This window comes from Pipistrellus hanaki (assembly GCF_964339955.1).
Source record: "Pipistrellus hanaki genome assembly, chromosome: 1".
NCBI lineage: Eukaryota > Metazoa > Chordata > Mammalia > Chiroptera > Vespertilionidae > Pipistrellus > Pipistrellus hanaki.
This window is the reverse complement of record NC_140503.1, coordinates 99,521,243-99,536,171: the sequence shown is the minus strand read 5'-3', so window position 1 is coordinate 99,536,171 and position 14,929 is coordinate 99,521,243. Positions and strand designations below refer to the sequence as shown.

General features: G+C 43.9%; 1 protein-coding gene across 1 annotated transcript; it reads left to right on the top strand.

The window, feature by feature from the left end:
* Positions 1–707: 707 nt before the first annotated feature.
* LOC311612282 (farnesyl pyrophosphate synthase-like) lies at positions 708–10,797 on the top strand (the record flags this gene model as incomplete). The annotated part of the gene is made up of 2 exons (XM_084865131.1): positions 708–1,608; positions 10,685–10,797. The coding sequence occupies exons 1-2, from the start codon at positions 744–746 to the stop codon at positions 10,795–10,797; spliced, it is 978 nt and encodes a 325-aa protein (XP_084721257.1). The 5' UTR covers positions 708–743.
* Between the last annotated feature and the right edge of the window lie 4,132 nt (positions 10,798–14,929).

Here is a 14,929-nt window from a genome sequence, read left to right as displayed (position 1 = left end):
CCACTCTGCCATTGGAAGGATGTCAATGAAAATGATAGTAATGTTGGTGGACTTGACTTTGAACTTCCTAATGTTTTCCACCCACATGCCTGAACATATATTGCTCCTTTGAAATACTTTTCATCCAGATACACCACCTTACCCATTTTGATTGCTTCCATCTTCTGATATCCCAAAGTAATATTTTTCTTTGTCCTTTCAAACTCCTAGAACCAATCTTAAACTCCATAGGTGAGTTCAACATCCGTGTTGATGACCTATTCAATATCCTGGTCTCTCAGTCCTTTAATCATGTCACCTCCAACAATCTTCTTCTCAACTGAGCCACCCCTTACAAAGTTAAAGCCTCAATACTTAAATCACCGGGGATGTGCCAATGTATATGCCCTTAACCGGAATAGAACCTGGGACCCTTCAAGGCCCAACTCTTAATTCCACTTGTGTCGGGAAGCCATCTCTATTTACCATTCATTTATTCCTCACTTATTCAACAAACTTGAGTGCCTACTCTGTGCAAGGGTGTACAATGGTGAATACCTTATATTGTAGTGGAGAACATTGAGATTGAACAATAATGATATAATTCCTTAATTATAATTTTGATCTGTGCTAAAAGTAGACAGATCAGATGCTAAGACAGTGCATTATAGGGAAACCTGAGTCTAGAGTGGGAGGAGTGCTCACACAAAAAAGTCTGCTGGGAACTGGCATCCTGGAACAGGGTACTTTATTCCTCCCTCAGAATGAACGGAGACCAGAAATTGGATGTTTATGACCAAAACAAGCAGAATTTCATCCAGCACTTCTCCCAGATTGTCAAGGTGCTGACTGAGGATGAGCTGGGGCACCCAGAAACAGGAGATGCTATTGCCCGGCTTAAGGAGGTCCTGGAGTACAATGTCATTGGAGGGAAGTACCAACGGGGTATGACGGTGCTGGTAACTTTCCAGGATCTGGTAGAACCAAGCAAGCAGGACGCTGATAGTCTCCAGCGGGCCATGACTGTGGTCTGGTGTGTGGAGCTGCTCCAAGCTTTCTTCCTGGTGTCAGACGACATTATGGATGCATCCCTCACCCAATGGGGGCAGGCCTGCTGGTATAAGAAGCCAGGCATTGGCTTGGATGCCGTGAATGATGCTCTTCTCCTGGAAGCATGCATCTACCGACTGCTGAAGCTCTACTGCCGCGAGCAGCCCTACTACCTGAACCGGATGGAGCTCTTCCTGCAGACTTCCTATCAGACTGAGATTGGACAGACCCTGGACCTCATCACAGCCCCGCAGGGCAGCATGGATCTTGGCAGATTCACTGAAAAGAGGTACAAATCTATTGTCAAGTATAAGACAGCTTTCTACTCCTTCTACCTTCCTGTAGCTGCTGCTATGTATTTGGCAGGCATTGACGGGGAGAAGGAACACGCCAATGCCAAGAAGATCCTGCTGGAGAATGGAGAGCTCTTTCAGACCCAGGATGATTACCTTGATCTCTTCGGGGACCCCAGTGTGACAGGCATGGAAAAGGACATGGAAAAGGACCAACTAGAAATTAAACATACACTGACTGAAATAAAAAATATTATACAGACACCCAATAGCAAGCTAGAGGAATGCAAGAATCAAGTCAAAGACTTGGAACACAAAGAGCCAGAGGACACTCCTCCACAGAAGCAAGAAGACAAGAGAATCCAGAAAGTTGAAGATAGTGTAAGAAACCTCTGGGACAACTTCAAGCAAACCAACATCAGAATTATGGGGGTCCCAGAAGAAGAGAGAGCAAGATACCAAAAACTTATTGGAAGAAATAGTGACAGAAAACTTCCCCCACCTGGTGAAAGAATTAGACTTACAAGTCCAAGAAGTGCACAGAACCCCAAACAAAAGGAATCCAAAGAGGACCACACCAAGACAAATCATAATTAAAATTCTAAGAGCAAAAGACAAAGAGAGAATATTAAAAGCAGCACCAGAAAAGCAGGTAGTTACATATAAAGGAGCACCCATACGATTATCAGCTGATTTCTCAACAGAAACCATGCAGGCCACACGGGAATGGCAAGAAATATTCAAGGTGATGAATAGTAAGAACCTACAGCCAAAAATACTCTACCCAGGAAAGCTATCACTCAGACTCAAAGGCCAGATAAAGAGCTTCACTAATAATAATAATAAAAAAAAGCTAAAGGAGTTCATCACCGCCAAACCAGAATTATATGAATTGCTGAAGGGGGTTCTTTAGGAAGAGGAAGAAAATAAAGATAAAAATTATGAACAACAAATACATAACTATCAACAAGTGAATCTAAAAACCAAGGGAATTAAAAAAAAATCTGATGAACATTATTAACTGGTGAATATAATAGAATCAGAGGTATGGAAGGGGAGTGAACTGACGATTCTCGGGGAAAAGGGGAATGGGGTGTGTGGGTAGAGACTGAACATAAACTGTGCACCTATGGTTGAGGACAATGGGGGGTGGGGAAAGGGCAGAGGGTGAGGTGGAAACCTGGTGGAGGGGAGCAATGGAGGGGGAAAAATGAGGAACATTTGTAATAATATGAACAAGAAAGATTTATTTTAAAAAATAATATAAAAAATAAATAAATAAACCATCTCTGGGAGATTTATGGAAAGCAATCTCGTTTCCAAGTCTGGCAGTAGAACATTTTTTCCTCTACAAACCCACAGTGCTAACCTTTCTCCTCCAGACACTCATATCAAAATGAAGGCCATAAAAAGAGAAAATGAAGGCCACTTTATAATGCTAAAGGGATTGATACAACAAGAGGCTATACTATGGTAAACATATATGCACCCAATACAGGAGCATCCAAATATGTAAGAAAATGTCTGGAAGATATCAAGGGAGAGATCGACAGCAATACAATAATAGTAGGGAACTTTAATATCCCACTGACATCACTGCATAAATCTTCTAGACAAAAATAAATAAATAAATAAACAAACAAACAAACAAACAAACAAATAAACCAGAAAATAGGAATCCTAAATGACACACTAGATCAGATGAAACTAAATGACATCTTCAGAACATTTCACCTCAAAGCTATGGAATACACATTCTTCTTAATTGCACATGGTACAGTATAAGCAATGTCTCTATAAATTCAAGGACATAAGCTAAGTCTCTACAAATTCAAGAAGATTTAAATAATATAAAGCATCTTTTCAGGTCACAGTATTATGAAATTAGAAATCAAATACAGTAAAAATACCCCAAAACATTCAAACACCTGGAGACTAAGTAGCATGTTATAAAACAATGAATAGATTACCAATGAGATCAAGAAAGAAATAAAAAAAAACTTCCTGGAAACAAATGAAAATGAACACATAACAACCCCAAATCTCTGGGACACAGCAAAAGCAGTTCTGAGAGGGAAGTTCATAGTACTACAGGCATACTGAACAAAACAAAACAAGAAAAATCAACAATAAAACATTTAACCTACAAGTTAAAGAACTAGAGAGAGAACGACAAGAACAGCCCAGAGTAAGTAGAAGAAAGGAAATAATAAATATTAGAGCAGAAATAAATGACCTAGAGACAAAAACAACAACCACAACAACAACAACAACAAAATATCAATGAAACAAAGAAAGGATAAATAAGATTGCTGAACCATTAGCCAGACTCAAGAAACAAAGAGAGAGGATGCAAACAAATCAGAAATGAAAGTAGAGAATTTACCACTGACACCACAAAAATACAAAGGATTGTAAGAAAATACTATGAATATGCTGGACAATGAGGATAAAATGGAAAAAATTCCTAGAAAAATACTATCTCCCAAAATGTAATCAGAAAGAATCAGAAAAATCTGAATAGGCCAATAACAACTAATGATGTAGAAGCAATAATAAAAAAAACTCCCAGCAAACAAAAGCTTGGGTCCAGATGGTTTCACAGGGGAGTTTTACTAAACATTCAAAGAAGAACTAACACCTATATTCCTCAAATTATTTAAAAAAAATATATCAGAGGAAGGAACACTTACAAGCTCTTTTTATGAGGCCAGCATTACCCTAATTCCAAAATCAGATAAAGACACTACAAAGAAATAGAATTATAATTAATACTCCTGATTAACATACATGCTAAAATCCTCAACAAAATACTAAGCAAATCGCATCCAGGAATATATTAAAAAGGTCATACACCATGACCAATGGGGATTTATTCCAGGAGTGCAATGGTGGTACAATATCCACAAATCAATAAACATGATACACCACAGAAACAAATTGAAAGACAAAAATCACATGATAATGTCAATAGACACAGACAAAGCATTTGACAAAATGCAACACACATTTTTTGATAAAAACTCTCAGCAAAGTGGGAATAGAGGGAGTATATTTCAATGAATTAAAGGCCATATATAACAAACCTATAGCCAACATCATACTCAATGTGCAAAAACTAAAATATTTCCCCTAAGAACAGGAACAAAACAAGTATGTCCTATTTTGCCACTCTTATTCAACTTGGTACTGGAGTACCAGCCATAATGATCAGACAAGAAGAAGAAATAAAAGGCATCAAAATTTGAAAGGAGGAAATATACCTCTTATCATTCACAGATGACAGGATATTGTAAATAGAAAACCCTAAAGACCACCAAAATCTACTAGATTTAATAAATGCATTTGGTAATGTAACAGGATACAAAATCAACACCCTAATATCTATGGCTTTTATATACACCAATAATGAATTCTCAGAAAGAGAAACTAAACAAACAATCCCATTTACCATTTCAACAACAACAACCACCAAAGTAAAAATACTTAGGAACAGCTGAAACTGGTTTGGCTCAGTGGATAGAACGTCAGCCTGCGGACTGAAAGGTCCCAGGTTCGATTCCGGTCAAGGGCATGTACCTTGGTTGCGGGCATATCCCCAGTAGAGGGTGTGCAAGAGGCAGCTGATCGATGATTCTCTCTCATTGATGTTTCTAACTCTCTATCCCTCTCTCTTCCTCTCTGTAAAAAAATCAATAAAATATATTTTTTAAAAAGATTAAAAAAAATACTTAGGAACAAACTTAACCAAAGAGGCAAAAACACATATACTCTGAAAACTATAGGACATAGAAAAAAGAGATAGGAGAATGTATAAACAAGTGGAAGAATAAACCATGTTCATGTATTGGTAGAATCAACATCATTACAATTTCCATACTACCTAAGGCAATCTACAGATTCAATGCAATTCCATTAAAATGCCAATGACATATTTCACAGAACTACAATAGAACAAATACTCCAAAGATTTATATGGAATTTAAAAAGACTCTGAATAGCTGCAGCAATCTTGAAAAAGATAAACAAAGTTGGAGGACTCACAATACCAGATTTCAAGTTATACTACAAAGCCACCATAATAATAATAATAATAATAATAATAATAATAATAATAATAAAAACAGCCTGGTACTGACTCAAGAACAGGCATATAGAACAATGGAACATAACAGAGATCCCAGAAATTAACCCAAGCCATTATGCTCAATTAATATTTGACAAAGGAGGCAAGAGCATACAATGGAGTCAAGACAGTCTCTTCAATAAATGATGTTGGGAAAATTGGACAGATACATGCAAAAAAAAAAAAAAAATGAAACTAGACCACCAACTTACACCATTCACAATAATAAACTCAAAATGGATAAAAGACTTAAATGTAAGTCATGAAACCATAAAAATCTTAGAAGAAACCATAGGCAGCAAAATCTTAGACATCTCTCATAGCAATACAGCTTCTAGGGCAAAAGAAATTAAGGAGAAAATAAACAAATGGGAATACATCAAAATAAAAAGCTTCTGGACCCAGCTGGTTTGGTTCAATGCTTAAGAGTGCCAGCCTGGGAACTGAAGGATGCTGGGTTGATTCCAGTCAAGGGTACATGCCCAGTTGCAAGCTTGATTTCCAGTAGGGGCATGCAGAAGACAGCCAATCAATGATTCTCTCTCATCATTGATGTTTCTGTCTCTCTCTCATTGTCCTTTCCTCTCTGAAATCAATAAAAATATATTTTAAAAAAGTAAAATAAATAAAAAGCTCTGCACAGCAAAAGAAACCATCAACAAAATGGAAAGGGAACCCATTGTGTGGGAGAACATATTTAGCAATGTTACATCTGATAAAGGGTTAATATCCAAAATATATAAGGAACTCATACAACTTAACAAAAGGAAGACAAACAATCCAATTAAAACATGAGTAAAAGATCTAAATAGACACTTCTCCAAAGAGGACATTAAGATGGCCATGAGACATATGAAAAAATGCTCAAAGTCACTGATCATCAGAGAGATGCAAATTAAAATAATAATGAGTACTAGTTGGTTTTACTCAGTGGATAGTGTCAGCCTGCGGACTGAAGGGTCCTGGGTTCAATTCCGGTCAAGGACATATGCCTGGTTGTGGGTAGGGGACATGCAGGAGGCAGCCAATTAATGATTCTCTCCCATCATTGATGTTTCTGTCTCTCTCTCCCTCTCCCTTCCTCTCTGAATCAATAAAAATACATTTTACAAAAAAAGATAATGAGCCGAAACCGGTTTGGCTCAGTGGTAGAGCGTCGGTCTGCGGACTAAAAGGTCCCAGGTTCGATTCCGGTCAAGGGCATGTACATTGGTTGCGGGCACATCTCCAGTAGGGGGTGTGCAAGAGGCAGCTGGTCGATGTTTCTCTCTCATCGACGTTTCTAGCTCTCTATCTCTCTCCCTTCCTCTCTGTAAAAAGTCAATAAAATATATTTAAAAAAAAAGATAATGAGGTATCATCTCACACCTGTCACAATGGCTACCATCAACAAATCAACAAATGACAAGTGCTAGCGAGGATGTGGAGAAAAGAGAACCCTAGTACACTGCTGGTGGGAATGCAGACTGGTACAGCCATTATGAAAAACAGTATGGAGTTTCCTCAAAAAATTAAATATGGAACTGCCATTTGACCCAGTGATCCCACTTCTAAGAATATATACCAAGAAACCTAAAATGCTAATCAGAAAGAATGTATGCACCCCTATGCTCATAGCAGCACAATTTACAATAGCTAAGATCTGAAAACAGCCCAAGTGCCCATCAATGGATAAGTGGATAAAAAAAAGCTATGCTACATTTGTACTGTAAAAAAGAAGAATCAGCAGTAAAAAAGAAGAATCTCACCGAAACTGGTTTGGCTCAGTGGATAGAGCATCGGCCTGTGGACTGAAGGGTCCCAGGTTCGATTCCCGTCAAGGGCATGTATCTTGGTTGCAGGCACATCCCCAGTAGGGGCTGTGCAAGAGGCGGCTGATCCACAGCAGGGAATGGGGGCTTCCTCAGTGTGGCAGTGGCAGGGAAGCCCCCAGGCCCAGCAGACAGAGCATGGAGGCAGGGAATGGGGGCTTCTCTCTCATCGATATTTCTGACTCTCTATCACTCTCTCTTCCTCTCTGTAAAAAATCAAGAATATATATATATAATATATATATATATATATATATATATATATATATATATATATATATATTTTTTTTTTTTTAAGAAGAATATCTTGCCCTTTGAGACAGCATGGAGGAACCTAGAGAGTGTCATGCTAAGTGAAATAAGTCAATCAGAGAAAGACATGTATCACATGATCTCACTCATATGTGAAATTTAAGTAACAAAATAAACTGACATAGTGGATACAGAGACATGGAAGCATGGAACAGATAGCGGGGCATGGGGGCTTTGTTCATAAGGCAGCAGTGGTGAAGCCCCCAGGCCTGGTAGACAGAGACAGAGTGCAGACAGCAGGGAATGGGGGCTTCCTCAGTGCGGCAATGGCGGGGAAGCCCCCAGGCCCAGCCCAAGTGCCCATCAATGGATAAGTGGATTAAAAAGCTATGGTACATTTGTACTGTGGAATTCTATGCAGCAGTAAAAAAAAGAAGAATCTTGCCGAAACCGGTTTGGCTCAATGGAAAGAGCGTTGGCCTGTGGACTGAAGGGTCCCAGGTTCAATTCCGGTCAAGGGCAGGGCAGGGCCTCATTCGCAGGGCAGCAGGAGCAAAGCCCCCAGGCCCAGCAGACAGAGCATGGAAGCAGAGAATGGGGGCTTCGTTTGCAGGGCGGCAGTGAGGAAGCCCCAGGCCCAGCAGACAGAGACAGAGAGCGGACAGCAGGGCATGGGGGTTTCGTCTCCAGGGCTGTGGCGAAGCCCTAAGCCCCGTAGAAAGCAGATAACCATGGGGAGTGGGCCTAACCCATCAGTAGGACATCCCCTGACAGCTCCTGGGTTGAAGAGGGTTCAGGTTGGGCTGAGGGACCCCTGTGCACAGAGGGGGGGGCGGGGGGGGGAGGGTGTCCCAATCTGGGACATCCCTCTCACAATCCAGGACTGCTGTCTCCCAACCGCTCACTTGCCTGCCTGCATGATTGCCCCTAACCACTTCTGCCTGCCAGCCTGATCACCCACTAACCACTCCCCTGCCAGCCTGATCTACACCTAACTGTTCTCCTGGTGGCCCAATTGACCCTAACTGCCCTCCCCTGCCAACCTGGTCACTCCTAACTATCCTCCCTGCAGGCCTGGTCACCCCAACTGCCCTTCCCTGCTGGCCCCATCACCCCTCACTGCCCTCCCTTGCTGGCGTGGTCACCCCCAAGTGCCCTCTCCTGTTAGTCCGATTGCCCCTAACTGCCTTCCTCTGCTGGCCTGGTTCCCCCAACTGCCCTTCACTGCAGACCTGGTTCTCCCCCCACCCCCCCAACTGCCCACCCCTACAGGCCTGGTCCACCCCAACTGCCCTCCCTTGCAGGCCTAGTCCTTCCCAACTGCCTTCCCCTGCTGGCCATCTTGTGGTGGCCATCTTGTATCCATTGGGGGCAGCCACCTTTAACCACATGGGGGTGGCCATCTTGTGTGTTGGAGTGATGGTCAATTTGCATATTACCTATTTATTATATAGGACTAGTGGCTCTGTGCATGAAATTCATGCACAGAGGAGGAGGTGTCTCTCAGCCCGGCCTGCACCCTCTCTAATCTGGGACCCCTTGCAGGATGTCCTACTGCCAGTTTACAGGGATAAGGCCTAAACTGGCAGTCGGACATCCCTCTTCCAATATGGGATTGCTGGCTCCTAACTGCTCACCTGCCTGATTGCCCATAACCACACTGCGTGCCAGCCTGTGATACCCCAAATGCCCCCAGCTGCTGGCCTGCTTGCCCCCAAATGCCCCCTGCCAGCCTGATTATCCCCAACTGCCCCCTCTGCCAGTATGCTCGCCCCCAACTGCCCTCCCTGCTGGCCTGCTTGCCCCCACCTGCCCTCCCCATTGGCCTGTTCACCCCAAACTTCCCCTGCCCCCGCTGTCCTGATCATTCCCAACTGGCCCTCCTGCTGGTCTTCTCACCCCCAGCTTCCCCCTCCCCCTGCCAGCCTGATTACCCCCAACTGCTGTCCCATCCTGGCCTTATCACCCACAACTGCCCTCTCCTCTTGGCCTCTAACCACCTCTACCTCGGCCCCGCCACCATGGCTTTGTCCATAAGATCTCCTGGAAGGTCTCCCAGTATAATTAGCATATTACCCTTTTACTATTATAGTATAGACAGAGGCCTGGTACATGGGTGGGGGCCGGCTGGTTTGCCAGCTGGTGTCCCAGGTCAGGTTGGGGGTTCCCTTGGGACATAGGGCGGCCTGGGTGAGGGGCCTGTGGTGGTTTGCAGGCTGGCCATACCCCCATGGGATGAGGCTCCCTGCTGGGGGGACGTAGCCAGCCTGGATGAGGGCTGAGGGCTGTTTTCAAGCTGGCCACACCCCCTTCAGGGTGGGGGTCTCCGCTAGGGTTCCTGGCCAGTCTGGGTGATGGGTGGATGGCTGTTTGTAGGCTGGCCACACCCAACAGTGGGGACTCTTACTCCATGGGGGTGTGGCCAGCCTGGGTGAGAGGCTGAGGGCCATTTTCAAGCTGGCCACATCCCCTTCAGGGGGGGTTCCCACGGGGGTGCCTGGCCAGCATGGGTGAGGGGCTGATGGCTGTTTGCAGGCTGGCCAAGCCCCCCAGCAGGGACCCATACCCTATGGGGGTGTGGCCAGCCTGGGTAAGGGGTTGAGGGCAATTTTCAGGCTGGCCATGCCCCCAAGTGACCCAAGCTCCCAATCCCTCCTTCAGCAATGGCCAGGGAAGGCAGGAAGCTTGACTTCCTCTGTCACTGGGGGCAACCCAAGTCTCCTGCTCACAGTAGCTCCATGGCTACTGCTATATTTGTTGGGTTAATTTGCATACTCACTCCTGATTGGCTGGTGGACGTAGCAGAGTGATGGTCAATTTTGCATGTTTCTGTTTTATTAGTGTAGATATTCATTCACATCCACATATTAAACATTATAACAGGACACTGACTAAAAAATTAGCCTGTACACAGCACTTTACTTGCATTATCTCATTTAATCCTCACGACAACCTTATGATTTAGGCACTGTTATTATCCCCATTTACAGAGGAGGAAGACTCTGACAGTTTTGATCAAATGCCTGCAGGCACAAAGATAGGAAGTAATCAGCGCTGGACTTCAAACTCAAGTGTGTTTGTTTTCAGAGGCCACACTCAGTTTTGACCTTCTGAGAAGATGCAACACATTTTGGCTTATGACTCCTGAAGCCCAACCCCTTCCAATTCTGCAGCTCTGCAAGGCACTGAGATGGACTGCAAATGCAAGGACAGCGTGTTGGAGGTGCTGGGGGACCACAGCTCTCAGCATGTGGGTCCCCCGGAAGGGGAGCTCCAGACCAGTTAGCCCAGGGACTTGGGGCTGTCTGCCTTTCAGCTGATGCTGGTCCTCCGTGGCTCACCGGACACATAAAGACTCTAACTTACCCTTCTCCTGATACAGAGAGGGAAGCTGAGGCTCAGAGCAGGAGAGGCTCCACTGCTTGTGCAGGCAGTGCCCACCCCCAAAGCTGCTAAACCCTGTTGCAATTCCTTCCCTGGTGGAGATGGAGGTAGAACTATTCCCCAATGTTGAGTGGTAAGGGCCAGACAGGCCAGGGCACAAGCTCTTCCAATTTCTTTGCAAATAAGACAGGTAGTGGCTTTTATACTCCAAAGCCACTTTGAAATAAACAGGCTCATTTATTCCTAAGAAATATTCACTAATAGCTCTTGTCAACTGATGGTCCTTGGTGCCAATTCAACACCAACAGGAACCCCCAATTTTGGGGTGCAATAAAGAAGAAAATTTTATTCAGTACAACACAACTCTGTGATATAGCACAGCTGTGGAACAGCTCAATTGTCATACAGCACAACTGTGAAAACAGCATACTGTGAGGCAACATTGGGGCCAGGCCCCTCTCCAGCTAGACTGTTCTGCTCTGCTTTGCTCCTGCTGCCTGTCCACTCTGCTCTGGCCTGGTCTATTCCATCCTGAGCCAGTCTGCTCTGGCCTGCGCTGGCCTACTCTGCTCTGCTCTGCTCCTTTGAGACATCCTCAGTGTTTCAGCTCAGCCAGGAAAATGCATTCCTCAGTCTTTAGTGGAAAGAGAAAGATATATTTTGATTGATTTCAGAGAGGAAGGGAGAGGGATAGAGAGACAGAAACATCAATGATGAGAAAGAGTGATTGATCGGCTGCCTCTTGCACAATCGAGGATTGAGCCTGAAACCTGGACATGAACCCTAACCTGGAATTGACCTCCTGGTTCATAGGTCAATGTTTAACCACTGAGCCACTGGGGCTAGGCCTCATTTACTCTTGATATCCAACTCTCTCCATCTTTATGCTTCAATATTCATCTGGACTGGGTCCAGTGTGGCTTCTGGTTTCTCCAGGGATTAGGTTCTGGGATACATCACCTCTCTCTCATGTGTATAAAGTCTCCAAGGTTGCGTTTGAGGAAGGGAATCTGTAGTTCAACTATTTCATCATAAAGATAGGAATTTGACACCCCCATTTGCTTTCCATCTCTAGAAATTCCCCAATATTCTGGTCTGTTAATGGTTCTTTATCTTTTTTTTAAAAATTCCGTTATATATTTATTTTTTTTAAAGTAATTTCAAATGCAAGACAATGATATGAAAGCCTTCCTTCTCTTCTGAAGGATCTCATACTTAGTAAGAAGCTGGGGTCTCATCCTCTTTTGTCCCAGTTTTCCAATCTGTAAAATGAGGGTGGCTGGACTAACTAATAAATGAGGGCCTTTCTATCTCCCATGGACTATCACTCCAAAGATCAGGCCCAACTATGTTCGGCTTCTTTACACAGTACATTAAGTTCAGAAATGTGGGTGGTGGCACCACATTCTTTCTAATTTCACTCTGGTCATGAGTAGTCAAAGAGAAAAGTATTGAGCTAAGTAATGAAGTCTGCTTCTTCTTGGAAAAAAAGCGTAAACATGAACAAAAGCAATTCCCATAATGAACAGCAAAGTTAGGTGAACATAGGACTATCCTGAGAAATGTAAATCTGGTGGCAGATGGTGGGCATATAGAGTGGGGTGTAATTTAAGAATTTCTTATTATTTCTAAGGCAAAAGTAGAATTCCAAATCACTCATCCTCTGGCCTTTAAAAGGCCCTGAAGCGGCTGGGAGCGGCCAGGCCCGGAACAGCCGGGTTGGGTGCGGCCAGGCCCGGAGCAGCAGCTGCCAGGCTGGGAGCGGCCAGGCCCGGAGCAGCGGCTCCCGGGCTGGGAGCGGCCAGGCCCGGAGCAGCAGCTGCCAGGCTGGGAGCAACCAGGCCCGGAGCGGCCGGGCCCGGAGCAGCCGGGCCCAGAGCAGCCTGGTCGGGTGCAGCCAGGCCCGGAACAGCAGCAGCCAAGTCCAGAGCAACTAGGTCAGGAGCGGCAGTGACCAGACCCGGAGCAGCTGGTTGTGGAACGAACCAGAGCAACAGAGGCCAGGCCCGGAGCAGCCAGGCCCGAAACAGCTTGCTCCTCGCCTGCCCCTGCCCCACGGCTGCCTCTCAGACATGGCTGGAAACTTTTGTGGGAACTTGAGGGTCTGCTGAATCAAGTGATGAAGGCTTAGATCTGGATGTGTTGAGTTAGTATAGGGCTGGGGTGTTGATCTGTGAGTGCCTTGGGTGGGGCCTGGATGAGGCTGGTTGACCTATTTGGAAATGTCTTTTATGTGAAATGTATCATTGGGCATGTGGAGGTATTATTGATATGAGAAAATGCTAAGTAACTGATTTACTATCTGAAAAGGGATTTACTATCGGGGAAAGGGAGGGAGGAAGAGACTGAACATAAACTGCACCTATGGATGAGGACAATGGGGGATGGGGAGGGGGTGGAGGGTGGGGTGGGAACCTGGTGGAGGGGGGAAGAAATGAGGAACCTTTGTAATAATATGAACAATAAAGATTGATTTAAAAAAAAAAAGGGGGGGCCCTGAAGCTTCCAGAGGCTGCTAATGACTAATGTGCACTTATAAGTCTCTGAGAGATAAGGGTGTCTCTGTGTGGCCTATGGTGCCAGAAAACAGTAATAAATTAAATGACCTCCAAGAATTTTGCCCATAAAATATTCAGTGATGTCTCTGTGTAGGGCCAGTGGCCATAAAGCTAAACTCCATTCTAAGAAGGGTAGATGGAGTTGAAAGGAGCTCAAATGCTCACTCTATTATAAATCTATCCTTGAACTTATATATATTTTTTTTAATAAATTTTTATTGTTCATATTATTACAAGTGTTCCTTTCCCCCCCCTTCCCACCCCACCCTCTGCCCTTTCCCCACTCCCCATTGTCCTCATCTATAGGTGCACAGTTTATGTTCAGTCTATTCCCACATTCCCCTCTCCCCTTTTCCCCAAGAATCATCAGTTCACTCCCCTTCCATACCTCTGATTCTACAATATTATATTCAACAGTTAATATTGTTCATCAGATTTTTTTTTTAATTTCCTTGGTTTTTAGATTCACTTGTTGATAGTTACGTATTTGTTGTTCATAATTTTTATCTTTATTTACTTTCTCTTCTGAAAGAACCCCCTTCAGCAATTCATATAATTCTGGTTTGGTGGTGATGAACTCCTTTAGCTTTTTTTTATTAGTAAAGCTCTTTATCTGACCTTCGATTCTGAGTGATAGCTTTGCTGGGTAGAGTATTTTTGGCTGTAGGTTCTTGCTATTCATCACCTTGAATATTTCTTGCCATTCCCGTCTGGCCTGCATGGTTTCTGTTGAGAAATCAGCTGACAATCGTATAGGTGCTCCTTTATAGGTAACCACCTGCTTAGCTCTTGCTGCTTTTAATATTCTCTCTTTGTCCTTTGCTCTTGGAATCTTAATTATGATTTGTCTTGGTGTGGTCCTCTTTGGATTCCTCTTATTTGGAGTTCTGTGTGCTTCCTGGACTTGTAAGTCCAATTCTTTCCCCAGGTGGGGAAAGTTTTCTATCACTATTTCTTTCAGTATGTTTTCGATATCTTGCTCTCTCTCATCTTCTGGGACCCCCATGATTCTGATGTTGGATCGTTTGAAGTTGTCCCAGAGGTTTCTTACATTATCTTCAATTTTCTGGATTCTCTTGCCTTCTAGCTTCTGCAGAGGAGTGTCTTCTGGCTCTTTATGTTCCAAATCTTTGACTTGATTCTTGCGATCTTCTATTCTGTTTTTAGGACTCTGTAGAATATTTTTTATTTCAGACAATGTATTCTTTATTTCTTGTTGATCCCTTAGCATTTCTTGTTGATCCCTTTTCATATCCTCATAGGTCTCATTTATTTTATCGGCCTTTTCTAGGAGTCTCTTGAAAAACCCTATAAGTGTGGTTTTGAACTCTATATCCAGTCGCTTTTTGTCCTCCATTTCTTTCGTTTGTGATCTATTTGGTTTAGGCATTTTCGCAGGCAGCTTTCCTGATGGGGCGGGGTTTCAGGGTGGAGCCTACAGCCTAGGCTTCCGTCAGCCCCGCCCTATGCGTCTCC